Source organism: Mercenaria mercenaria, chromosome 15, assembly GCF_021730395.1.
Source record: "Mercenaria mercenaria strain notata chromosome 15, MADL_Memer_1, whole genome shotgun sequence".
Lineage (NCBI taxonomy): Eukaryota > Metazoa > Mollusca > Bivalvia > Venerida > Veneridae > Mercenaria > Mercenaria mercenaria.
Genome location: NC_069375.1, coordinates 27755297 through 27783136, shown reverse-complemented (window position 1 = coordinate 27783136; position 27840 = coordinate 27755297). Strand labels below are relative to the sequence as shown.

Below are 27840 nucleotides of genomic sequence, written 5' to 3'. Positions count from 1 at the left end.
ATGCACCCCTTTTAACATTTAATGGTACTGTCCAAACTGAAAGACGGACAAGTTCATTATATAAATTTAGCAGGGTAAGGGTTAAATTTCAGATCACTGTGCCCTTGACCTTTGACCTAAATACAGAAAGTGGTCAACTAAACATCATGACCAACGAACCTAAGAACTTTCACTGTTCTAAGTGAAATAATAATTTTGGTGACATTGACCTTTGACCTAGTGACTTCAGTCTCAGTTAGGACCAAATAGGGCACTGGGGATCATTGTGGCACAGTTTTATCAAAATTCACTCAGTAGTTTCATAGGAGATGCGATAACAAAATTTTATCAAAAATTTAAGTTAAGGGTCACTGTGACCTTGACCTTTAACATAGTGACCTCATTTTCAGTTAAGACCAACTAGGAAATGGGGGATCATTTTGGCTAAGTTTGATTAAAATCCCACCCATTTGTTTCAGAGTAGAATGTGATAACAATTTTTCCAAAAATTTAACTGAAGGTCACTGTGACCTTGACCTTTGAGCTATGATCTCATTTGGGAGTAAGGATCATTGTGACCAAGTTTCATTGAAATCCACTCAGTAGTTTCAAAGTAGGTGCAAAGTTGAAGGTCACTGTGACCTTGAACTTTGACCTAGTGACCTCATTCTCAGTTAGGACCAACTAAGGCACGGGGATCATTTAGGCCAAGTTTTGTCAAAATCCACATGGTGGATTCAGAGGAGATGCGATAACAAGAATTGTTAACGGAAGGACGGAGTGACGGATGGATGGACCACGGATGAAAAGCGATTTGACTAGCCCACCATCTGGTACATTGTAGATGGTGGACTAAAAATGCAAAAAAGTAGTTTCTTCACTTTTTGTATTTTCCTTGCACCTTTTTTCTAAAATATAGTTATAAGTTATTGACAGTCCAATATTCCAATATTTCTTGGTAGATATCAACACCAAAATTGTTCGAGTCTTTCTGAAGTATATGTTGTAACTGTTGTTTCTGATTTTCTGTGATTTCCATGCTGTCTGGAACAACTACTGATTCTGGATGAGTTATTAACGCCCCTGGGTTGTAGTCAATACCATAATCATTTGTACTGTCCTGAAGCAACAAAAATGCATTTGTCATACATTGCGCAATCATTCTATGTAAGTTATACTGAGCTAACAGACACAATAGTCAAACTTGATGTTTGGTTATCATAATTGATATCATAAACAAGAGATCCCAGAGGGATGACAGGGGTCATTAACACATGAAAATGATATTTTAGGAGTTTCAAGGTCGTTGGTTGAATGGTTCACCAGTTACCAGGTATTATGCAGAAACCAATTTTATTTTTCATGTCAATGTGATTTTGAATTTTGACTATGTATCAATGTTTTCCTGGTGAATGTCTAGTCCCCCTCACCCACCCCCACACACACAAATTAGGATCTATGATAAAGTATATATATTTCAGACAGGGCTGAAGATTTTGTTTGGTTTCAGACAAGATTTAAAAAGTTTTCACTTAAAAAGGTATTTTTAGCTCCTCTGACCTAGTTGTGCATTGGACTGGAACCATTTTAACAACTTCGAAAGAGGACCACCCAAGGATCATTCCTGTGAAGTTTGGTCAAAAGCCAATCAATAGTAACCAATCATAAGTGTAAAATGTTTATTTTATTTTAACATTTCAAAATATTTATCACCATACATTGTTTTAAAAAAAAAAAGATACCATAATCTTAATCATTATGACCAATATACTTATGCATTTCTAGATCCTAAGTGAAACAGTATACAAGTAAATGAGCAGAAACTGATTTTAAATGTCAGAATATTGTGACCTTGACCCTTGCCTAAGTGACCTTAATACATACAGGGATCAACCACACATCATGACCAACAAACCTAAGAACTTTCAAGGTTCTTGGTAAATAGTTCACCAAATATTGAGCAGAAACTGATTTCAAACAGTAAGTCACTGTGACATTGACCTTTGACCTAGTGACCTCATTATCAGTTAGGACCAACTGGGGCAATTAAGGATCATTGTGCCAAGTTTTATTGAAATCCACCAATTGGTTCAGAGGAGATGCGACAACAAAATATTACCTTGACCTTTGACCTATTGATCTAATTCTCAGGGCCAATCAGGGCACTGAGGGATCATTTTGGCCAAGTTTGATCAAAATCCGCCCAGTGGTTTAAGAGGAGATGCGATAACAAGAATTGTTTATGGACGGACAGAATGAAGGAATGACCACTTTAACTTCAGAACAAGCTGGTTTAAGTAAATATTTTATCACCTGATCCATACTCGTTGCATGATTACTGGTCAACCAAAGTTGCAAAGGAGTTCTGTTGTTCTCTGTTCTAAGTGGACGCCGCCTCAGTGCTTCGGTAAATCTGTCTAAATGAGCTTGTATTCTATGAAGAAACACAAGGTGTAGCAACATTAAATGTGTTTTGTTTGTCGGATCCAGAATACTGTTGTTTTCCATGCTGTAGAATAATGTGTAGTACAAACTTGTAACACCAGCCCACATTTCCCTCCATAACCGTTCAATTCTGAAATAAAAACCTGACAAATGTGGCAAAATAGTTGATGCTTAATATCAAGGTAGACCTTAAAATTATATTCCTTTATAAAACAACAACAAAACATTACAGTTGAGCTATCGCCCCTTAGGAATCTCAGACCTGGATAATATTGTCATTCACTTGTCTAAATGTACTACAAATGTGTAAAGTTTCATTAAAATCCTTTAATTAGTAAAGAAAGACAAGTATTGAGGAACGAAGGACAGGTAGACAAGATGACTCCAATATACATATGTACTCCCTCCAAACTTCATCTGGCAGGGGTATAATGCTAGCTGGCTTTCCAAAGCAGTATAAAACACAAATAAACCAAAATATGAATGACAAAATAAATTTTTAGCTTAAAATTTACTTATTAAACTGTGGTGTTGCTTAAGCACTGGTTTTTTCATGTCTTAATAAAAAGTTAATCTATTATGGCTTTCCAGAGAAAACCAGTCATGAAACGTAAAAATTAAAGCTAGAAAAATCCAAAAGTTTAGGGATGGATAATAAGTAACATATATACATGTAAGTATGATGCAAACCTTTGATTATGTACAGATCTCCCTGCAATGAATGGTCTATCAACTGATTGTTGATGCTGAAGCATGTACTCTGCCACTAAGACATTTTCACCACCTTTGTCAGACCTGACCCTAGCTGGCTTTCCAAACTTGTTAACAGCCTCTAAAAAGGCACATAGGACAGTTTGTGCACTATTATTATTGCTGACCTTCAAAAATACAGGGAACCTTGAGAAGCCATCCACCCCTCCATGAATAACTAGGCGCCATCTGAAAAACAAGTCCATTTCTAGTTTAATACCTAAACACTACCCTTTTCAGCCTTTTTTGCCAGGAGTTTGTTGAAATAATTATTTTAATAATTGTTTTGTTCCTTACATATGTTTGGAGTGATACATGTACTTCTGCAATAACTGTGTATAACAGGGTAATTGTTGTTTGTTCATACAGGTTTACCTATGGTAAGAGTTCCTTACCGAATGCATACATGGACAATTTATTACACATCATTCAAGAGTACCAGTAACTCACCTTATCAATTTGTGATTTCCGTCAATATGCCACAGTGCTTGAGGACCACTAACTGAGTATGTTCTTCTCTGTATTCTAGAAGATGTCAGAAATACTCTGCAAAAGAGCACTCCACAAGGATCACACTCTCTTAAAGCATGTCGTACTTTATGTTCCTGTATTTTCAAACCTTTTGAAAGAAGAAGACTTTGAATAGTTCTATATCCAACATTTGGAAAACTGGCAGAGAGCTGTTGAACTTCCAGCTTTATTTTCTCATCAGACAAGTTGCTATAAGTCTGACGGACTGATAGATTATACTCTTCCATTCTTCTTTCAACTGTTCTCTTACTTACATTCAGCAACTCTGAAATGTCTCTAACTTTCAGTCCAGAGTTTATTAGACACTGTAGCATTTGAAATGGAATATCATATTTTCTTCCTTGTTTTACCAACATTTCTATTTCAGTAATGCTGTTTTCAGGCTGTAACTGGACCAAGATCTGAAGTGCTTCATCAACAAACTGTATACAGTTATCAACACAAACAAATCGGGACAACTGTAACAAGTCTGATAAAACATATTGTAGTTCTGTTGTACTGTTTAGAGTACATCCATTCTCTATACTCTGAATAACAAAGCATATCTTTTGCCTGCAAAGATGCTCGACAGCAGCTGTTCTTCAGAGCTGAAACAAAAACTACTGCAATGAGAAAATATTCAAAATATCTTGTTTATTTTAATGCTATTGATTAATTTAAGGCAACCCATTTTAAGACTTCTAATACAATACTAGTTATTTTCTAGTCACTTGCGTAATTTCCGAAACTGGTAACTAGTATTAATTACTGGTAAGTAAGTAAGGCAAATTTGTTATTGAGACCACTTTTTTGCCAGCCCCAAGGGTGGTCTTTTTAATTTTGACACTGGAACTTAAATGTATTAAGTATGCTTTTTTGTGTACACTGTTTTTATACTATCCTATTAACCATGACTGGCCAATATGTTGACAACAGACCCCAGTTCTGAGTTGGGGTAGTTGCAGCTGTTAAAGTACACCAAGAGTTTGTTTCCCAGGTCATGACTGCCCTCTATTTTCTATGTAAGATTCCAAATTGCACATAAACCAAAAAGTATGCTAAATGTTACAAATTAGTAGTGTGTACATGGAGTATGGATACTTACTTTGTTGTTGAAAAGGGCTCCATGTTCGTTATTGCTCAAGAGCTAATATCTTTAAAACATCAGCTGTGAGTATGTGACCTGAAAACATACAGCATATTAAGTTTTACCTTGCATTTTTATATTAAATCTATAAGTATAGAATATCGTAGTGACTTTGAGATCGGCCTACGACATGTATGACAGGTGGTGGTAGAGCTACGGAGCAGTATGATCATTATGATGGGGTTCGAGTCCTACGTCAGGTGCACTTTACCCCCTTGGTTTGCTCTACTGGTGTCAGAAGTAAATGGTGTGCCGACGCCTGGAACGGCTTGGCCTGGTTGGGGAATCAAAAGATAAAAGGGGGTGGAGTGTAGCAGTGTGTAGTGATGTTGGGAGTAACCTACTACAGGCGCACAGCTAGCTCAATTGGTAGAGCTACGAACTAGTATCCTGGCGGTCGTGGGTTCGAGTCCCACCTCGGGTGCACTTTTCCCCCTTAGTTTACTTTATCAGTGTTATATCTTTGACATAAACAGTGTCAGTGAATGAGTGATAAACGAAAGATTTTTAAAATTGACAGACTGACCCCTACCTAGTCCACTTTAAAAACTGTGCCGTGACTTTAATTCTGCCATTTACTTTAATCAAACATTAATTTGTATCTTGACACCAAGGGTAGGGTCATCATAACCTTTATTTTTGGGGGAATGTAACATTTATTATATCACTTACCAAATCACTAGATCTTCGGCGTATGATGTTTGCGGACTTTTTTTCTTAGTATAAATTAGTGCAAACACCGGTTTGGGGAGCGTTTATTATTTTTACAGTTTTTACAAATTATCCCCCTTTTTTTAAAAGGGCCCATTTTAGCGCAAAGAAATTGTCAATATATAAGTATTAATCATATGACCAAATCAAAATAGATTTGAAAATAGGAATAAGAAATTTAACAATGCCATTTTAAGCATATGAATAAATTGAGAAAGTTAGCAAAATAACTTCTTAATTATAATTTAAATATTTGCATACAAAGTCCAGTGAATAAATTATAACTTGACGGTTTTCGTATTACTGGCATAGTAAGCAAATCAAATGCTTCATCTTTATTAAAATATCTACATATTAATTTTTATGACTGAATTATAAAAAACTTTTTAAGTTTTCAATGGTTGCAACATTAAAGGTCGTGTTATCATTACGATATCACAATTTACATACAAATATGGATAATGCACTATTAAAAAGCGACATGGGAAATGAATTGCCAGCATTGGAAAGGAATTGGCATACTGAAATACCAATTACAATAATGTGTGAAATGGCAGATGTCCCCTTCCATAGCATAGACATAGCACTTCATTATGTGAAATTTTCAGTCTGCCGATTCTGTTGCTTCTGTGATAAAAACGAGTAAAACGCAGGTTTCAGGACACTAATTTTTTAGACAAAAATGGCCCAAAATGCACACCTTGCGCAACCTGTACAGTATTATCTGCAAATGACTGACCTATAACACATGCATATTTTTAAAGCATGTGGCCAGACGAAAATAATGGTGGGGAGAAAAGAGTCTCATAACAGTTTACTTTTTCCGCGAATTTGTGCTGAAGCTGGATGGATGGATGACCGTTTCCAATTCGTCTGACTTCCGTTACCTCAGGTAAAGTTTTAGACCCGGCCGTCTACATGGAGCTAGGAAAATCGTCAATTCTGGATGTCAATAAGATTACTGATTTGAAAGATAAGTGAAACGCCTGGATAATTTTTAGTCAGTAAACATGATAACTGTATGTTACTTGTATATTGCATATGGCTATTCAGTGCTGTATCTAATTTAAACAATGGATGAGATTTGAATTTTGATGACTGATTAATATCTGATTTACCCTACCATGCTTAATTTAGGGACAGTGTAGACACAGCCAATCAAATAAAATAACTGGTCCCATATGATAAATACAATGAGGCCAAAATGGCCCTCTATCGCTCACCTGTTATCATTGCACTTAAGGACAGGAAGGTCAAAAAATCATAATCAAGATCAATCAAAAGAATTATGAGAAAATAAGTTGAAATTTTCTTCAAGTTACTTCAAATAAAATTATTTTCAAATCAGGCCCGTAGTTCCATGCCCAAAGGATTACATCAGAGGAAGATAGGAGCAAAATTTTGACTGATGAAGCCTACAGGACAGGAACAACAAAGAGAAGAAATTAAAAATAAATCTAAGTCCTCAGAAAAAATATCTAAGTCCAAAGGACAGGAACAACAAAGGGAAGAAATTTAACCAAAAAGAAAAAAATGTTCTTACAAGGTACAGGTATGTCAAAATACACCTAAAAATTGGAGGTACCATCCATGTTGAACCACAGAAAAGTGGTCTCGGTTTTTCCCTACGGCCAATAATAAAAAAGTTACTAAATAAGCTATTAATAGTAATGTAAAATGGAAGTAATTAAAAACAAGAGGGCCATGATGGCCCTAAATCGCTCACCTGTTATCATTGCACTTGAGGACAAGAAGGTCCTCAAAAAAAATATCTAAGTCCAAAGGACAGGAACAACAAAGGGAAGAAATTTAACCAAAAAGAAAAAAAATTTTTCTAAAAGGTACAGATATGTCAAAATACACCTAAAAATTGGAGGTACCATCCATGTTGTACCACAGGAAAGTGGTCTCGGTTTTTCCCTACAGCCAGTAATAAAAAAAGTTACTAAAAATAAGCTATTTATAGTAACGTAAAAGGGAAGTAATTAAAAAGAAAATTTTTGTAAGTGAACAAAAGAAGGATCTGCCAAATAAATCTGTTCACATTAATGAAATTTCAGATCAGTATCTTCATTAGTTATGGATATATACCCATTTTAATTTGAAATAAAGGGAGGTAATTTGACATAAAATCAGTCCATAGTTATCTACCCTGATTGGCTCAGTCCAACTGATGACAATAATGAAATTTCAAATAAGTCCTATAAGTATTTACTGATATAAATTCATTTTGATTACAATCAGGGGAGGTAATCAGATATAAAATAACTCTGGAACCTACGATTGGATCTGATTTGTCATGGAATCCAAGATTTATTGTTGTTGAAGATATTTTGGAAGTTTGTATCAAATAAAACCATAAATGAAGTCTCTATATGCCTGCAAAAGCCAAAATAACAAATTTTGGACCTTTAGGGGGCCATAACTCTGGAACCCATGATGGAATCTGGCCAGTTCAAGAAAGGAACCAAGATCTTATGGCAAAAAAAGGTTTTGTGCAAGTTTGATTAAATTCAAATCATAAATGAAGCTGCTATTGTGCAGACAAGGTCAAAATAGCTAATTCTGGCCCTTTCAGGGGCCAATACTCTGGAACCCATAATGAGATCTCGCCAGTTCAAGAAAGGAACAAAGATCTAATAGTGATACAAGTTGTGTGCAAGTTTGGTTAAAATAAAATCATAAATGAAGCTGCTATTGTGCAGACAAGGTCAAAATAGCTAATTCTGGCCCTTTCAGGGGCCATAACTCTTGAACCCATATTGGAATCTGGCCAGTTCAAGAAAGGAACCAAGATCTTATGGTGATACAAGTTGTGTGCCAGTTTGGTAAAAATCAAATCATAAATAAAGCTGCTATTGTGCAGACAAGGTCAAAAAAGCTAATTTTGGCCCTTTCAGGGGCCATAACTCTGGAACCCATATTGGGATCTGGCCAGTTCAAGAAAGGAACTGAGATCTTATGGTGATACAAGTTGTGTGCAAGTTTGGTTAAAATAAAATCATAAATGAAACCACTATCATGCAGACATGAGCTAAAAAATATTGTAAGTGAACAAAAGAAGGATCTGCCAAATAAAAACAAGAGCACTGCAATGCAACGCAAATGCAGAGCAATATACACACAAAACAAAGTCATATGACCTTTGACCCCTAAGTGTGACCTTGACCTTGAAGTGAGCCATCCGAAACATGCGCTCTGCACATCGTTTTGATGGGGTGAATATTTGTGTCAGGTTTCTTTGAAATCCTTCAAGGGGTTCAAGAGTTACAGAGCAGAAAGGAAATTGCTAACCAACAGACAGACTTTGATAGTGAATAACTATTTTAAGTTTCAAGTCAAAAGCTTTGATAGTAACAGATACTGGACTTTATCCAAAACAAAAACTTAACAAGAATCTGCATTCAATAAACGCTTGATGCCCCCGGTGGCATCCTTGTCGATACAAAGCAACCTAAGTCCAAAACGAGGTCAAGGTCAAACTGAGGTCAGGTGATGTTTGAAGATGAGGAATGGTCACAGGTTACATCTGCATTAGTATCAAGTCATTCTAGTAAGGGGTACTGATGCTAGACAAAACGGTCCCATTTGGTTAACCAAGAGATGGCCCATACAAAGCAACCTAAGTCCAAAACAAGGTCAAGGTCAAGGTCAAACTGAGGTCAAGTGATGTTTGAAGATGAGGAATGGTCACAGGTTACATCTGCATTAGTATCAAGTCATTCTAGTAAGGGGTATTGAAGCTAGACGAAACGGTCCCATTCGGACGGATGAACGGACAGGACAATCACTATATGCCTCCCGCATCAGAAGATGCCAGGGGCATAAAAATTATATGTTAAATAGGGACATAACTTTGACAAAATTTAATCAGAGTTATGGGGATTGTTTTTCCTGGTGTAGACTGTGATAGTGAATAACTATATTTTAAGTTTGAAGTCAATAGATTTGAAAGTAACAGAGATATTTGACTTTATCAAAACTTTAATCAGAGGTGACAGTGACGCTGACGCTGGGGCGAAATTGTGAAAATTCGAGGACTGAGATATGAAGTCAAAATACAACACTCCTATTTAGGGCTGGCCCAAAACTATAGACATAAGTTTACCTACTAGACCAGATAGTTCATGATAATATTCCCAGTACCAAGCCAAGTTTCTGTTCCTGTTACAAGTGAAACCAAGCTAAAAAAAATAAGGTTGTTCCAGTAGTTTCTTAAATCAGTAGCATAATTATACAGTTAGTGTGAATAAGAAATCAAAACTGATTCCCATATATTACAATTGCATATGACTGTTCAAGTTATTTTAAATTTGATAGTTAATGTTGCGTTTGCGTTACGCCTTGTTAATTTAAATAGATATGTCTACATACTAGTTATGTATGAAAACAATAGTTAGCAATGCAAGAAAGTATTGAGGCAATGTAAGATTTAACATGTCTAAAACTAGTAAAGACCAAACAAGACAGTTTATTTTTCCTATCCATTACTTTAAAGGTGGATAATCAGATTTTGGCTAAGTAATGGATTTGTTTTAAACTTTAACATCTGATCATTTACACTCATTTATGTTTAGTTAGCGCTTAATACAAGTTAGGTTTTCACTGTAGATATTTTTAATAATTGGTTTTCCTATTGCAGTTGCCCAACCAAGATCGAGTTATTTTATCATCAGTATAAATGTGATAAACATACTTTACCTAAGAAAATGTATAACTAACCGATATATTGTATTATATTCGTAAAATAATTGCATTAACAATTACATATATAGATTGAATTCATTAGAAATGCAAGTTTGAACAATTATTATTACCTCCCTTTGCCTATCTTGGTTGCGCAACCAAGATAGAATGGGAAAAAAATGAAATTTAGAAGCTACATGCATTTTAAAACCCACCTTTTGGTTCAGATTGTTAAATATTTGGTATATCTATTCAATGCGAATGTAAAACTCGGAATTATATGGAAATAAAAGGAAATACCAAGCATTTTAAATAGTTTCATATTAAAGGGGAGTAATTACAAATTTTTATGAAAATCAATAAAGTATACATTTCTAACAGGGATCTAACTCTAAGTAATGGGTATTTTTGTTTCTTAAATAAATCTCTAACAGAATATACAAAAAGTAAAAAATGTCACTAAATTTTGCTTAAATGTGATTGACCATCTTTAATGCAATTATCTAGAAAATATTTGAACATACAAATCTATTGATTTAACTTTCTAAAAAGGACACTATTTAACCCTTACCATGCTGGACACGACTGTTTCTGCCTTTGCGACCAGTGTAGACCAAGATCAGCCTGCACATCCGTGCAGTCTGATCATGGTCTGCACTGTTCGCTATTCAGTCAGTAAATTTTCAGTAAACATCCCTTCAGATGATAAATGGTACTGCCCAAACTGGAAGATGGACCAGTCCATTATAGAAATTTAGCATGGTAAGGGTTAAGTCACACTTTTTAGCACTGTAGATATAGTGATCTGAAAAATAATCCTGTGTTGAAAACTGGAACAAACTTATTACACACCCTTTAGTCTGGTAATATTACTGTTTGCTACATCAGGACCAGACAATAATACACATTCCCTCTTCATAACGAAACAGCCAAGGAAATGATTCAAGAAATTGTCCTGTCAATACTCTGACAAACGAACGTGCAGGTTAGGGCAAACCTAAGTTTCAACCTAAGTGTGCCCATAGAATGTTTCACAGCCATCTATAATAGTACACTCATTATGAAGTTTTATCACATGTCTTACGTCGCGGGAGTGTAATAAAGCCATTAAATAAAAATGATTATACACTAGCGTAATAAAGCTTTGACATTGACGTCATTTATAGTATAGGCGACGCCGGTCAAATTGTCTTGTTTATATAGTAAAAGAAAGTCGAATTTTTGATGTTTCAACAAAAAAGGCTAACATGTGATAAAAAGAATATTACATTTGTGACTTTCCACATTGAATTTATTAAACTTGTTGAACAAAATTGATAAAATGCTTGGCAGAGCCTCGCATTTTATTATTTTATTCAACTCGTTTAATAAATTCAATATGAAAAGACACTCATGTAATATCCTCTATGTTAAGTACAGGTAGTAGTATATTCATATGCAGTTTATATTACCATCACATTCAATCAAGAATGCCTCCAAGCAGTATACTGTATCCTTCTCCAACCTTTGGTTATTGGAACCCTCTGGACTGAAGTTCACTTCATACAATAATCTGAATGTGTCAAACTTTAGATGAACAGCTTGATGAACAAACAGACTAGAAAATGCTTCAGGTGCATGGAGGATCTCTTTGTGCAATGAAGCCACTTTATCCAGTCCATTAACAAATTGGTTAATTTCAGCATGGAATCTGAAATGTTTGGTCAATGCATGAAAAATGATGTCAAATACAAGGAATCCAGAAATGACATGATAGCAACATCAACATTTAAAACCCAATGGGAAACTAGAAAATGCTTTTGTAAAAAAGCGCATGTCTCCCCAAATGCAAAGTCCTATAGGCAAGAAGTCAATAGGGGTCAGGAGCGAAAGTCAAAGAGACACTGATGGTTGGCTGCAATAGGGATCATCTACTTGGCATGTCCAGTCATCCCGCTAAATTTCAACACTCTTGGCCTAGTGGTTCTCAAGTCACTGTTCAGGCTCCTGTGACCTTGACCTTTCATCAAGTGACCTCAAAATAAATAGGGGTCATCTACTCTGCATGTCCAATCATCCTATTAAGTTTCAACATTGTAGGTCAAGTGGTTCTCAAGTTATTTACAAAAAATGATTTTACATGAACAGGCCACTGTGACCTTGACCTTTAGTTGACTGACTCCAAAATCAATAGGGGTCATCTACTCTGCATGTTCAATCTTCCTATGAAGTTTCAACATTCTGGGTCAAATGGTTCTCAAGTTATTGATCGGAACTGGTTATCAATGTTCAGGCCCCTGTGACCTTGACCTTTAACGGAGTGACCCCAAAAACAATAGGGGTCATTTACTCTGTATGAACAATCATCCTATGAAGTTTCAACATTCTGGGTCGAGAGGTTCTCAAGTTATTGATTGGAAATGGTTTTCCATGTTCAGGCCCCTGTGGCCTTGACCTTTAACAGAGTGACCCCAAAATCGTTAGGGGTCATCTACTCTGCATGACCAATCATCCTATGAAGTTTCATAATTCTGGGTCAAGTGGTGCTCAAGCTACTGACCGGAAATTGTTTTCAATGTTTAGGCCCCTGTGACCTTGACCTTTCACAGAGTGACCCCAAAATCGTTAGGGGTCATCTACTCTGCATGACCAATCATCCTATTAAGTTTCAACATTCTGGGTCAAGTGGTTCTCAAGTTACTGACCAGAAATGGTTTTCAATGTTCAGGCCCCTGTGACCTTGACCTTTCATGGAGTGACCCCAAAATCGATAAGGGTCATCTACTCTTCATGACCAATCATCCTATAAAGTTTCAACATACTGGGTGAAGTGGTTCTCCAGTTATTGATTGGAAATGGTTTTCCATGTTCAGGCCCCTGTGACCTTGACCTTTGATGGAGTGACCCCAAAATCAATAGGGGTCATCTACTCTTTATGATCAATCATCCTATGAAGTTTCAACATTCTGGGTCAAGTGGTTCTCAAGTTACTGACCGGAAATGGTTTTCAATGTTCAGGCCCCTGTGACCTTGATCTTTGACGGAGTGACCCCAAAATCAATAGGGGTCATCTACTCTTCATGATCAATCATCCTATGAAGTTTCAACATTCTGGGTCAAGTGGTTCTCTAGTTATTGATCGGAAATGGTTTTCAATGTTCAGGCCCCTGTGACCTTGACCTTTGACGGAGTGACCCCAAAATCAATAGGGTCATCTACTCTTCATGATCAATCATCCTATGAAGTTTCAACATTCTGGGTCAAGTGGTTCTCTAGTTATTGATCGGAAATGGTTTTCAATGTTCAGGCCCCTGTGACCTTGACCTTTGATGGAGTGACCCCAAAAACAATAGGGGTCGTCTACTCCAGCAGCCCTACAACCCTATGAAGTTTGAAGGTTCTAGGTCAAATGGTTCTCCAGTTATTGCTCGGAAATGAAGTGTGACGTACGGACGGACGGAAGGACGGACGGACGGACGGACGGACAGGGCAAAAACAATATGTCTCCTAGGGGAGACATAAATACAGTTGACAGTACAAAAGTGATTACAACTGAGGCACTGTCAGTGTTGAACCTTAACACTAGGGGGGTTAAACCAATTTACTGGAGTTAAACCTCACTGTTGTCACAAAACCAATCTATCGACTAGGCATTGTAAACCAGGATTGTTTGTAAAACATGTATGCTCCCCCTCCTCTCAAATGTGCAACCATGATTTATTAAGGGGCTATTGTCATTTCAAGCAATTTTCAAGAAATAATGGGTCATGATCCTGGCGCAGTATGGCTGGTTATAGAACATGACTCATTTATTATGCCTATATATAAAAATACCCGCTCTCTGAAGAATTCTAACAAATGGCAAAATGAAAAGGACACAGAGTATATTATTCCAAATTTACTCAATGACTCATGGCTGTAACTAAGAGCACCAAAATCGTCACACTTGAAGGTATAATAAAATTTGTCTACCAAGCAACTATCCACTTCCTATGTTTAACAAGAATTACCAATGAAGGTTCATTCAGTTCAGCAAACATATTATCACAGCACAATACAAGCAGTTGTTTAATTTCAGAAGGCATTGAATTTTGCTATATTTGTCGCTATTCAACAAATTCGAACCAGATCTGACCATTAGAAATAAATCAAAATTGAAAAAAGATGCAAGTATTTTCATTGATGATGTTGTAAAATGCACATATATTACTTATTATTCATCATATTAAGCAGAAAGTACATTATATGTGATCTTTGACCTCAAATTGTGACATGAACCACTTAGGTACATTTGGAATATCCCTGTACTAACCTTTTTGGTCTTAAGCCTGAACATCCAAAGATAGCATGCATATATGAGGTTATGTAGTCATGGATATGCATGTATCGGCCTAATAAGAAATTCAGGTGTGCATTTATCCCAACAATCAAGCGTTCGAAAAGGTGACCAGTTGTTTGCAATGTTAGCAAACATATACAGTTTTGCACAAATCTTGAAATATGACTTCCACTATATAACAACTGAATAAGATTGAATAAATGAAGATCCCGCGTTGAACGGATGAAACCGGTTGTTTATTTCTTTGTTTTTATTGATTTTTAAATGTTGATAGACAATATTAAAATGTAAAGACTTGAGCATCTTTCTCCACATCTTTTTTCCCCTGTATTTAATCCGTATTGTGCTTTTCAATTCGGATATATATATATATATATATATATATATATAACTTCAAGACCTAAACTGAAATTATTTTAAAACCCTTTTGCAGTATATACCTTCTTTTGGTGGGTAGTGTTCATTTTGACATTTGTTTTTACACCAGTAAAATACATCAACGTATACCTGTAGTAAAGTATGTTTTTCAGCAGGTATGTAGCTACTTTATCTTTCTTCTCCAATTTTGTTTTTGTAGGAAGTTAAGCCTTGATCAATAATCCAGTCAGCATGTTTGTCGATAACCGACTTAAATCCCTCATCGTCTGGGCTGTCCAGGATCTGGATAAAATATGGAAACTGTACTATTGTTTACTTTGTTATGACAGAAATAGAACCACAAAGTCACTGTCAAGGAGTGAAAATCTCTCCATTCTTGTACAGGGATATAAATATGCAGGGGCCCAGTAGCCCATGGCCCCTAGATTTTGGGCAGGGCTCCTAAATTGTTAAGAAAATGCCCAGACAGTCTGGGCCCCTAAATAAAAATAGCTACTTTATATCCCTGTTGTATTGAACAGTCATAATATTACAGTACAGGGTCTGGGCAATCAATGTTGAACATAGATTTTGTCTCAAAAGAATTGACAGTACAGGGTTTCAGCAAGCAATGTTGAACATGTTAGATATGTCTTGAAGAATTGGCCACAAAATGTCATGGTGACGTTGCATTACTCGTATAATAAAGGAATACATTTCCTTTTTACATACAATGTCACTTGAAAAGTTAGTTCAGACTTGTACATGTATGTAAGCTCGACTTATTTGTGCCTAGCAGCCATGAAATGCCTGTATATGTTAATAACAATTTCAGCCACTATCATGGGGTTGTCATGCTAAAATCACTGTTATTTTGGGTGAACATAATTGGTCTTCTTACAACTTTTTGACAAATCCTCTGAGCTATACTATATAGGCACTAAACTTTAAAGTCTGACAAATTACAAACCTCCTTAATGCGAGAAATTTCCTTGGTCTGGGAAAGCGTAAGAATATCTACCATTAAGGACATTGTGTGCTGTCTATTTACCATACATTTCATATGTCATGTGCTCAAGCTTTTCACCATCATGGGCGAAGATCAGGTTTCCCTCAGGGCCACACAAGGAAGCCTCTGTAACAGCTTTGCTCAGCAACCTAAAGCAATACAAGTACAAAGACACTCATTTATCTCACCAGAGCTCCAGATAAGCTGCGTATTTGCGTATTTACGCAATTAAAATTGCAGAAAACCCAATTGAATTCATACAGCGTGCGTACTGAAACGCAAGTAAAATTCCTAATACCCAATTCGTAAAAAATCGCTTGCGTATCGCATTTTCCTTATTACTAGAACGGGTACTAGACTTTAACGCTAGATTTGACTGACTGGTTATACGTTACCGCAGAACAGGTTGAAATTTATCGGAAAAATCACATGACCATTCAGTTGACTGATCAGTGTTATTTGGACGCTTTGTAAACAATTTTACGCCGATAAAATGTAAAAGAGGTTGCAGAAAAAACATTGTTGCAGCACAAACAAACAAATTAGTGGGATATTTTGCTGTTCAACAGTGACAGTTAACTGTTTGTGACGATGTAGTGTCACCAATACTGGATGACATCTTTTGGGAGAATGCATATTGCGGTGACCACATCGTTCGGGATATTGTGGATGAACTGATCTCCGACTGCATTAAAAGTGAAAAAGAAAACAACAGTATGGAACATTCATTACAATTTTAAATACATTTTTGTATTAAACATTGAAGGGTGCCATTAAAGTACTTAGGTATTTAGTCAATCCTGTTTAATGATATATACCATGTATACTGTAAGCAAAAAATACTCAGTTGTTATTGCGAGATTGGTAAAATACCCAATTACTTCTGAAAAGGCTGGGTAATGGTATTATTTTTACCCAATTCAAATTTCCAATACCTAATTCAGACAAAAAGTGATGGGTAAATACCCAATTGCACCAAAAGCTTATCTGGAGCTCTGTCTGTCCTTTGTATAATTATTTCCATGATGACACCATATGGAAATGCATGAAGCACTTTTGCACATGACAAAATATTCTAATCTATAAGGAAGTTATTTAACTGTAAATAGTTCTGCCCAAGAAAACATCCTCCAGCAAGACTTAAATAGGTTACAGATATGGGAAAGTAAGTGGGACATGGAGTTCAACCCCTCAAAATGCACTGTTATGAACATAACAAGGTCAAAAAACCCTTTTAAATCAAAGTACACACTCCATGGCCAAGTCTTGGAAACAGTTCCTGATGCAAAGTACCTTGGGGTCACTATATCCTCAGATCTAAATTGGAATAAACACATCAATTTAGTCACGTCCAAAGCTACCCGAACACTAAACTTCATTAAACGAAACATCCCATGCAAGAACCCAAAAGTTCGAGAAGTAGCTTATAAATCACTAGTCAGGCCACAGCTAGAATATGCTAGCTGTGGTTGGAACCCTTACACCCAACAAAACATCCACCAGATCGAAATGATTCAGCGGAGGGCAGCGCAATGGGTAAATCATGACTACTCCCCTTACAGCAGTGTCACAAACATGCTATGTCAGCTGAGATGGCGTATCCTTGAAGATAGGAGATCTGATTCACGCCTCATGTTCTACAAGATAGTGAATGGTTTGGTTGCTGTGCCACTCCCCCCCCTGTATCAGCCCCCATCCCGTCTAACAAGACATATGCATCCCCACTCCTATACCCAGATCCTCACTCCCTGTAATTACTATTATACTCTTTCTTCCCAGCCACCACAGTACTTTGGAATGCCCTTCCAGTACAACTTGTGCAAGCCCCCACCCTGAATCAGTTTAAACAGGGTGTGACCAAACTTGTACACAATGCTTAACATGATAGACCTGTTTTTAAACTGCTTTTATCTGTAAATCCTTCTTGTTTTAAACACTGTCAACTGTATTTATACTGCAATACACACCCTGTATTACTTTTATCCTCCTATCCAATCTACTCTTAACTTCTTGTACAGGCGCGCAGCTGCACATAATACTCGCAGAGAGGAACGCTGCAGTATAAATAGATAGATAGATAGAGTCCGGACAAAGTCCATTGTACCAATTTTACACCTTAAATCTCTAAGCGTGACCTTGACCTTTCAACAAGCAAAGGTGCTTAGGCAGAAATGAGCAAAACAGAATTCTACGACTTCTATGTACTGTCATTTCTTTTTTCAAAAGAGAGCAAAAAAAATCCATGCATGTGAGAAATGGACATTCAATCAATACTGGAAGTTACAAGTTTTGACACTGATTAAATGCAAAGGACCTAAGGATCTTGCATGAGGTCAAAGTCAAGCTTACAAACCAAATCATTGTAAAGGACAGCCTACACTGAGTGTATGTCTGAAGTTCCAAGATATTCTGTCAATGTTTTAAAGTGTTACTGTAATATGAAAATAATAAACAAGTGCAAAGGGAGATAATTTGCTAAAAAAGCCAGGAAAAGTTATGGTTACCTCATTTCCGAACATTTTTGATGAAACTGATGAAGTTTGAAGGAGCAGAAGGTGCAGCAACATGCAATAAAGTGTTGCACCTGTATTATGTAACACAATGTTTTTTACCATGTCAATACTTGTTCTTCTATGAAAATTCATGTCTTCACTACAGGTTTATTGAATTTTTGTATTATACGAGGCTATAAATGTATTATGACATTTAATGCTAACAAAATTATGTAATGTTATGTTATCTATTACGTAACATAACTGTTATACAAAATGTTGAATCTATATTCCAATCCCAGGTGCACAGGTTCAGACTTTGTTTAGTGTACACACTATGTTAGAAAGGAATCCTTTGAAAACTGTAACTTGGGGAGTTGCGGCGACACAAAGTAAGGTATACATAGTTAATGGTCAGATAACACATGAACAATATACGTCTATTAACGGCCGTATAAAAGCCATGAAAAGCAAATAATCACATTGAAAGAGTTCAATTTTAAAATAATATCAAGCATACTTTTTTAAGTACATTGTAAAACTGCACTGAGAGTTACCTGAGCTATGTCTGACATTCAAATACGGTAAATATGAATGTTTCAAAGGAATGTATTGATTAAAACGAATAAACTCAAAAAAGTTTCTGTTATCAATTTGTTATTATTTGAAGTAAGAAAGCTCTGAAGGGTTAAGAAGCTGCTGTGCAGTCACCAAATACAGTGTTTTGAACAAATAAATTGAAATGTACCAGAGATATTCTCTCTTTGGACCTCCTTGGTCATCTCCATCTTCATCAGAGAATACTATTCGAAGCGGCTGTGACCAGTTGAAAGTCTATTTACCAACAACTCTTAACTTCATTTGTAACAGCCTCTCCCACTGAACAACTATTGTTTGTGGCTCTGAGGGTTGTAGTGCTTTGTCAACCCATTTCTTCAACAGTGAGCTGTCTTTCTCTTCTTTATTGCTGTAAATGAATGACATCATTCAGAAAATAATGTCACAACTGATTTCAAATAACAAGAGATCCAACAGGCAGAGGCGCAACACTAGTTCCAATGACCTAAATATGAACGCACCAGAGCAATTAGTACAATCTTTGGAGGTGACCACCAAAGGATTAGACTGATATGGTTTGAAAAAATTGTTCATGCGTTGACACGCACACAACAGACACATGGCAATCAACATATTGCTCATCTTTAGTACAATGTGATCAGATGAGCTGAGAATACGGCAACCTAAGGATAAGAGCCACGCTTTCTGACCTGAGCAGAGTTGTTACTCCCTTATCAGCTGGTAAAAAGTTATGTATTACAATAAAATGTGACTAATTACTTCTAACTTCATTTAGTTTGCATCAAATTGTTTCTTACCTATTACAAATACTTAACAAACTTTCTTCAATGGCCAACTGGATGTCATCTTGTCCGAAATACTCTTCCGCTGACATAGCATCATTTGTCTGGTTGGAAGACTGATCTTCTACCATGTCGGCATCAGGTCCTATAGAGTGGTGGTTAATACTACCCGACATATCAGCTGTTTCACTGTATATTACTGTGGCTGAAGGAGACACTCTACGCTGGAAGGTAAATATATTTCATTTTGATTGTACTCAAGTGAGATGTCAATTAAAATAAATCATGACTATTGGCAAGCCCTATCAGACCTCCAATATCAGAACCAAGAGGTTTGACTTCTACTGAATCATTTGTCAAGGTAGACCAATGTTTAAAGATGTAAGATGCAGCTGTGTATTCAGGTGATAGTTCAATCAACAATTACAAATTTAAAATCTATTTAACTGATTTGATTCTTACTGTAGTGCTGTATTAAGAGTAACATCCCCTGATACCCAACAAGACTAGACAAAACTCTCTTATACCTCAATAATAAGCTAATGTAAACAGTACACCGTAACACGGTATACAGTTTCAGTGTTTTGCTGGTATAAAAATAATTGCAGTATTTGATACTTGAAATCCACGGAAATTAAATATGCAAAATTATAAAATTTAGACAAATCTACGAAACTTACACCACATTATACGGTAGTCAAGCTAAGAAAGATTGGAACCAAAGTCAATAGAATGGCACCCTTCAATGATTGTTTGTTTTAAAGTTTCATGAAATTTTGCCCATCTACTTAAGAGATATTAACTTGTAGATTACAAAAAAAAAAAAAAAAAAAAATGGAGATAATTTTGTAAAAACTACAAAACAGAATTATGGGACCTTTACATACTTAATGTCTTTTCAAAAGTGAGCAAACTTTTGCTGCACATGTGAAATGGGCCTTCAATTATTTTTGAAATTTGATTAAATGCAAATGACCTTGAATGCTGTCAAGGTCCAAGACAATGGAAAGGTCATCCTACAGCGGCCATAACTCTGGGGTGACTTGCATGATCATATTCTAACTTAATGGCCCTCTTCACACCATGATGATAAATTGTAGCAAGAATAATTGAAATCATTTGACAGTTACTTAGATATGGCACCTGACGAACGGAAAAATGGACCACCAGATGGACATTGTTAGGAAAGGATACTTATGTGGACACTCTCTTGTTCTCCTGTTCGTTCTGTTAGCCACGTGAGAGAAACGGAATGAATAACATCGGTACAGTTCTCTATTGTTCTTCTAGCCACATGAATACCTATCTGTTAGCTTGGACAGACGGGGGAAGGACAGACAGCGGAATACTTTATCCTTTCCCCTTCTAGCAGAGGAAATAAGCCGTGCCCACTATAGCTATGCATATGAACAAATATAGAGGCATTCAGCTATTGATTCACGACAAGAACAGATATGTCTATTTTTAGCTCCTGAGACAATCTGCGGCAGATCTGAACGATCATTGCTGTAAATTTTCAAAAAAAATTGGCCCTGCTGTTTGAGTGGACTATTTTGACATTTTGTTGAAGAAAAGACACACATGTGACAGACCACAGATGAAATGCGATCACAATACCTCACAATGATCCTGTTGTGCTCAGGTGAGCCACCATATAAATAGCCAAAATAACAAGAGATGTCTGATGACAGCGCGCTCGACTATTCGAAGAATTGATTGAAGAATGGGGTCAAAATATTTCCACGGATATTCAGACAAAAGAAATAAATAGATTAGACAAACAATGTTCCTGTATTATTTTGAAGTCTTGCACTAAATGGCAATATATGAGCCAATTTCAAAGTCCAACAAGAGCTCATCGAACACAAAATGCCCCCCTTGATGCATTCAGTAATTGCACAAGGAACAGAAATTATATGCTCACTGTAAACAAAAGTTCTACCATTCTGGTTTAATCTGACCTTGACCTTTAACCTATTAACCTATCAAGAGAGTGATCTTGGCGCCATCCACTGAGCCATTTTTGAATGTTCCAAATTTCAAGACTAGCTCAAGGTCAAAATCAAGGTCATTGTCAAGGTCAGTTTGTTTCGGTACACAATCCTATTCATGTGGTCTAAATTTGAAGCCTGTAGCTTGAGAAATGTGAAAGTAGGTCAATAGGTCAATCTTAAGGTCAAAGTTCATTTCAGTACACAAAACTATGCATGTGGTCCAAATTAAATTTTGAAGGCTGTAGCTTGAGAAATGTGAAAGTAGGTCACTAGGTCAAAATCAAGGTCAAATTTTATTTTGGAATACAAAACTATGCATGTGGTCCAAATTTGAAGCCTCTACCTTCAAAAATGTGAAAGTAGGTCACTAGGTCAATGTAAAGGTCAAAGTTTGTTTCGGTATACAAAACCATGCACGTGGTCCAAATTTGAAAGTTGTAGCTTGAGAAATGTGAAAGTAGGTCACTAGGTCAAAATTAAGGTCAAATTTTATTTCGGAATACAAAACTATGCATGTGGTCCAAATTTGAAGCCTGTACCTTCAAAAATGTGAAAGTAGGTCACTAGGTCAATGTAAAGGTCAAAGTTTGTTTCTGTACACAAAACCATGCATGTGGTCCAAATTTGAAGGCTGTAGCTTGAGAAATGTGAAAGTAGGTCACTAGGTCAAAATTAAGGTCAAATTTTATTTCGGAATACAAAACTATGCATGTGGTCCAAATTTAAAGCCTGTACCTTCAAAAATGTGAAAGTAGGTCAATAGGTCAATGTTAAGGTCAAAGTTTGTTTGGGTACACAAAACCTTGCATGTGGTCCAAATTTGAAGGCTGTAGCTTGAGAAATGTGAAAGTAGGTCACTAGGTCAAAATCAAGGTCAAATTTCATTTCGGAATACAGAACTATGCATGTGGTCCAAATTTGAAGCCTGTACCTTCAAAAATGTGAAAGAAGGTCACTAGGACAATGTTCAGTGCACAAAACTATGCGTGTAGTCCAAATTTGAAGGTTGTAGCTACAGAAATGTGAAAGTAGGTCACTAGGTCAAAATCAAGGTCAACTTATGTCAAGGTTCATCTTGCCACTCAAAACCATACATGTGGTCCAAATTTGAATGTTGTAGGTTATTGACAAGAAATTTTTAAAAGCTTTTCCCTATATAAGTCTATATGAACCATGTGACCCCCAGGGCGGGGCCATATTTGACCCTAGGGGGATAATTTTAACAAACTTGGTAGAGAACCACTAAATGATGCTACATTACAAAATATCAAAGCCATAGTCTTTGTGGTTTGGACAAGAAGATTTTCAAAGGTTTTCTCTATGTAAGTCTATGTAAACCATGTGACCCCTAGGGCGGAGCCATATTTGACCCTAGGGGAATAATTTGAACAATCTTAGTAGAGGACCACTAGATGATGTCATAAACAAAATATCAAAGCCCTAGGCCCTGTGGTTTTGGACAAGAGGTTTTTCAAAGTTTTTTCCTGTATAAGTCTATATAAACCATGTGACCCCCGGAGTGGGGCCATATTTGACCCCAGGGAAATAATCTGAACAATCTTGGTAGAGGACCACTAGATTTTGCTTCATACCAAATATCAAAGCCCTAGGCCCTATGGTTTTGGACAAAAACATCAGAAACCGTTTTAACTGTTTCTGGCCAATGTAACTTTGACCTTTGACCTAATGACCTCAAAATCAATAGGGGTCATCTACTGGTCATGGCCAACCTAACTATCAATTTTCCTGATACTAGGCCCAAGCGTTCTAGAGTTATTGCCTGGAAACCATTTTACTGTTCCTGGTCACTGTGACCTTGACCTTTGTCATACTGACCTCAAAATCAATAGAGGTCATCTGCCCGTCATGACCAACCTCCCTATCAACTTTCATGACCCTAGGCCTAAGCGTTCTTGAGTTATCACCCGGAAACTGTTTTACTGTTCAGGGTCACTGTGACCTTGACCTTTAACATACTGACCTCAAAATCGATAGGGGTCATCTGCTGGTCATTACCAACCTCCCTATCAACTTTCATTATCCTAGGCCCAACTGTTCTTGAGTTATCATCCGGAAACCGTTTTACTATTCAGGGTCATTGTGACCTTGACCTTTGATATACAGATCTCAAAATCAATAGGGGTCATCTGCTGGTGATGACCAACCTCCGTATCAACTTTCATGATCCTAGGCCCAAGCGTTCTTGAGTTATCATCCGGAAACGGATTGATTGGTCTACATTCCAACCGACCGACAGACCGACCGACCTACCGACCAACATCTGCAAAACAATATACCCCTCCTTCTTCGAAGGGGGGCATAAAAAGGGCCATAATTCAGCCAAAATAGTTATGTACTCTTGCCTACAAATGGAAATCATAATGATAAACAAGTGTTCAAAGTATAAAAGCCATATGTCAAATAGTTTTGACAAAACATGGACTTGTATGAAAACAGAGCCAATTTCAAAGTCCAAAAAGGGCCATAATTCACCCAAAATAGATGACTGAGTTATGTTCTCTTTCCTACAGATAGAGACTATTATACTAAACAAGTGGTAAAAGTTTAAAAGCCATATGTCAAACACTACAAAAAATATGAACTGGTACGAAAAACTTAACCAAGATTTCTAAGTCAAAAGGGGCCATAATTCAGCCAAAATCTTTGATGGAGTTATGTACTCTTGCCTATAACTGGACATGGTGATGGTTAACAGGTGCTGAAAGTTTCAAAGCTTTATCTCAAAAGACTTTGTCAAAATATGAACTGGTACGAAATATTAACCCAGATTTCTAAGTCAAAAAGGGCCATAATTCAGCCAAAATCCTTGATGGAGTTATGTGCTCTTGCCTATAACTGGACATGGTGATGGTAAACAAGTGTTGAAAGTTTCAAAGCTTTATCTCAAAAGGCTTTGTCTAAATATGAACTGGTACGAAAAACTTAACCAAGATTTCTAAGTCGAAAGGGGCCATAATTCAGCCAAAATCCCTGATGGAGTTACGTACTCTTGCCTATAACTGGCCATGGTGATGGTAAACAAGTGTTAAAAGTTTCAAAGCTTTATCTCAAAAGACTTTTTCTAAATATGAACTGGTACGAAAAACTTAACCAAGATTTGTAAGTCGAAAGGGGCCATAATTCAGCCAAAATCCCTTATGTACTCTTGCCTATAACTGGCCATGGTGATGGTAAACAAGTGTTGAAAGTTTCAAAGCTTTATCTCAGAAGACTTTGTCAAAATGTGGACTGGTACGAAAAACTTAACCAAGGTGTGACGCCGATGCCGTGGTGAGTAGGATAGCTCTACTTATTCTTCGAATAGTCGAGCTAAAAATTATATTATAGCGATAAGCAGACAAGCAGACATTGTCATATATTTTTCAAACCATTGAACCATATTTTTCATAAATAAGGACACTGCCAACTGCTCCAAACTTCTTCAAATGAATTATAGGGTCACAGTGGGCTTGATTCTTAGTTGTACGATTATATCTGTTTATAGCTTACCAAACTAAACTGTCTTCTCTGACGAGGAGCTGGTGTGTCTATAAACTCTATGTCTGCCGTATCAGCTGCACCACAAGCCTAGCTCCTAATAAAAATAAATAAACATTGGTTGAAATTCTAAAATAAAATCTATTTTCAGATATTAATCTTTGTCCTACTTCCACTGGCGTGCTTGTAGAAAGCTTTTAATAATGATTTCAGTGAAACTTCAAAATATAGGTCCTAATGCCAAACTTTTATATGGAATACACCTTATTCTTCAGTTGCTATGCTCGAGCACTTAGCATCTACCGGTATCCCTTGAATTCTTAGCAGGATCTAAAAGTCCCCCGAAGCATCCGTTATGGTTATAGAAAATGTTACTACTGGAAACAAACTCTTACCATGTACGTCTGCCTATTTGTCACCACAGTAGGTGTTCCTAATTCAATGTCATCTGAGCAGTTCTCCTGAAAGAGATTTAAATACTGAAATGACATTTTTTATTTTAAGTGACTATTCTCATACGAATTGTTTGTAAATACAACATGTCGACTAGTTGAATGCTTATCAAAGTATTAAGTATACTGCTTACTTATATATGCCAAGTGATCAAGATTATCTCATCATAAAATATACATGACTGAGTTAATTTTCTTTTATTATATACCTATATAAATTCTGTAAAAAAATCAGCTAGTATTTCACAATTAAATATGAACAGACAGACAAATATTCCGTATTGTACCTTTTAAATTCCGTCTTGTACCTTCCGTATTGTACGCTGCCGGACTATTTTCATAAATATGCATGACCCGACACATTTCTATAAATAGTGCACATAAAAACTTCACTAAGTTCCATTTAATATCGATAAACATTGAAGATTTCGTTCAAGAACAAAACTAGAATCAAAATGGTAAAGGTATATAATAAAAGGGTCATTATAACAGTAGCTAGATCTGGGACTTTGTATTCGGCTCTCGTGGATTTTGCAAGGTTGGATCACACTCGGCGCTTGTGCAGCTCGTGAGATCCGATCTGGCAAAATCCACTCGAGCCGAATACTGCATCCCAGATCAATCTACTGTTATAATAACCCTATTATACGTAATAGATCAAAAGGATTTAAAATTACCAAGACAACACATTCTTTACTAGTTTCGACCTTTATGTCTTCATAGAAATTATACGTAGAAATTCCTCTCTAAAATTACTCTATTCCCCATGAATAATCCATCAACGTCTCAATTACACAGCATTGTTAATGGGTGAACATATTGTGCTAATCCAGGAAGAGTTATCAAACATTGCATTGGTGGTGGCCTAGAAGGCTAAGATGACACAGAAAGTTACTGTTTAGTTTTAATGCTACACAAGCATGGAAAAGGAAGATAAACATCAATCCAAAGCAAGAATCTGCAGAAAAGATAAGCACTTTATTGTTAATATTCCACCTGAAGTTATCAAACAAACTTCTATGACCCTAAAAACAGACATTACTTGAAGCATGATTTTGTAAATGTAACTGTACAGAATCTACAACTGGACCATTTCTTAACCGAATTTTGGGACAACTGTGATACAATTAAACAAGAGTTAACACTATTACCTGTCGAAACGCTTGGAGTGTCTCTGATCTGTGTGACTCGCACTTTATACCAGACGAGGGAGGTGTCTGGCAATGACACTACAGTGTGCTGGTCAAGCTCATCTGACGAAGACTGAAATTAGAATGATCACTGAAGTATATTTATATGCAATAATGGTGCTGTATCAGTAACTGTATGGCCAAAGTCCAAGAGTAGGTAAATCTGCAATCAAAAATGAAATATAATTATATCACGAACATTTACAATTCAGCTACACTTCAGGATGATCATGTGTACAAAGGAACCAGTGTTGCACATGCCAATCAATAGGCCAAGAAGGAAATAGACCAATGGACGAACCAGACGAGATATTTTGTTTATTCCCATGATTAGACACAAAAAAGCATGTCTGCAGTTTTTCTTTATATGTGTTTGTTCATCACCTCGAAGAATATTTTTTATTTTGTTTTCTATTACAGTTAGAATTCATTATGTGGATATCGCTTATGTCGAAATTCCTGATATTTCGAATATCACACGATTTTTTTATTTACAAGCTTGAATATACAAAACTGTAGAAATGAAATTATGACAAAATGACAGCAACATTGGCACTCCTTTCCAGTGGCATCTACATCTTTCCAGCGGCATTTATGTCAAATATTTACTAGATTCCACAACATATTCTAGATTTAAATCTGAAGACTTTGAAATAAACAGCCTGTGAATATGGCACCTAAAGTTCAATTTCACACCACTATGTTCCTACCATGCACTCACTGGATGTGAGAAGAGTTGCGTCAAGAACAGCAATCGGCGCCGTGGTCACGATCTGAACCTCTGGTGCCACCTCTTCCATTGTACTGGACGGCTTGTTGGTTGCAGTGTGCACCTCTTCTCCTACCTGACAACACAAGAGATAAGACCTTTATTTAAATTACACTGTTTGGCAGAAAGTACCTTATGAATAGAACTATCACTTATGGTTCGTTATATATAC

General features: G+C 36.5%; 1 protein-coding gene across 15 annotated transcripts in view; it reads right to left on the bottom strand.

Moving 5' to 3' along the window:
• Positions 1-545: 545 nt before the first annotated feature.
• The window catches only part of LOC123533407 (uncharacterized), a 35974-nt gene continuing 8679 nt past the window's right edge, over positions 546-27840 (bottom strand). For 2 of the 15 annotated variants that reach the window (XM_053524869.1, XM_053524873.1), the window contains 14 exons: positions 27621-27744; positions 26861-26972; positions 25653-25718; positions 25270-25354; positions 19781-19989; positions 19153-19371; positions 15874-16061; positions 15054-15206; positions 11680-11918; positions 4790-4867; positions 3625-4292; positions 3115-3363; positions 2293-2554; positions 546-1099 (listed from right to left, as the gene is read on the bottom strand). In XM_053524869.1, coding sequence (XP_053380844.1) covers positions 899-1099; positions 2293-2554; positions 3115-3363; positions 3625-4061 — 1149 coding nt within the window. In that variant the 5' untranslated portion in view covers positions 4062-4292; positions 4790-4867; positions 11680-11918; ... (6 more) ...; positions 26861-26972; positions 27621-27744 and the 3' untranslated portion in view covers positions 546-898. The other 13 variants (XM_053524872.1, XM_053524870.1, XM_053524882.1 and 10 more) reach the window with 13 other exon arrangements.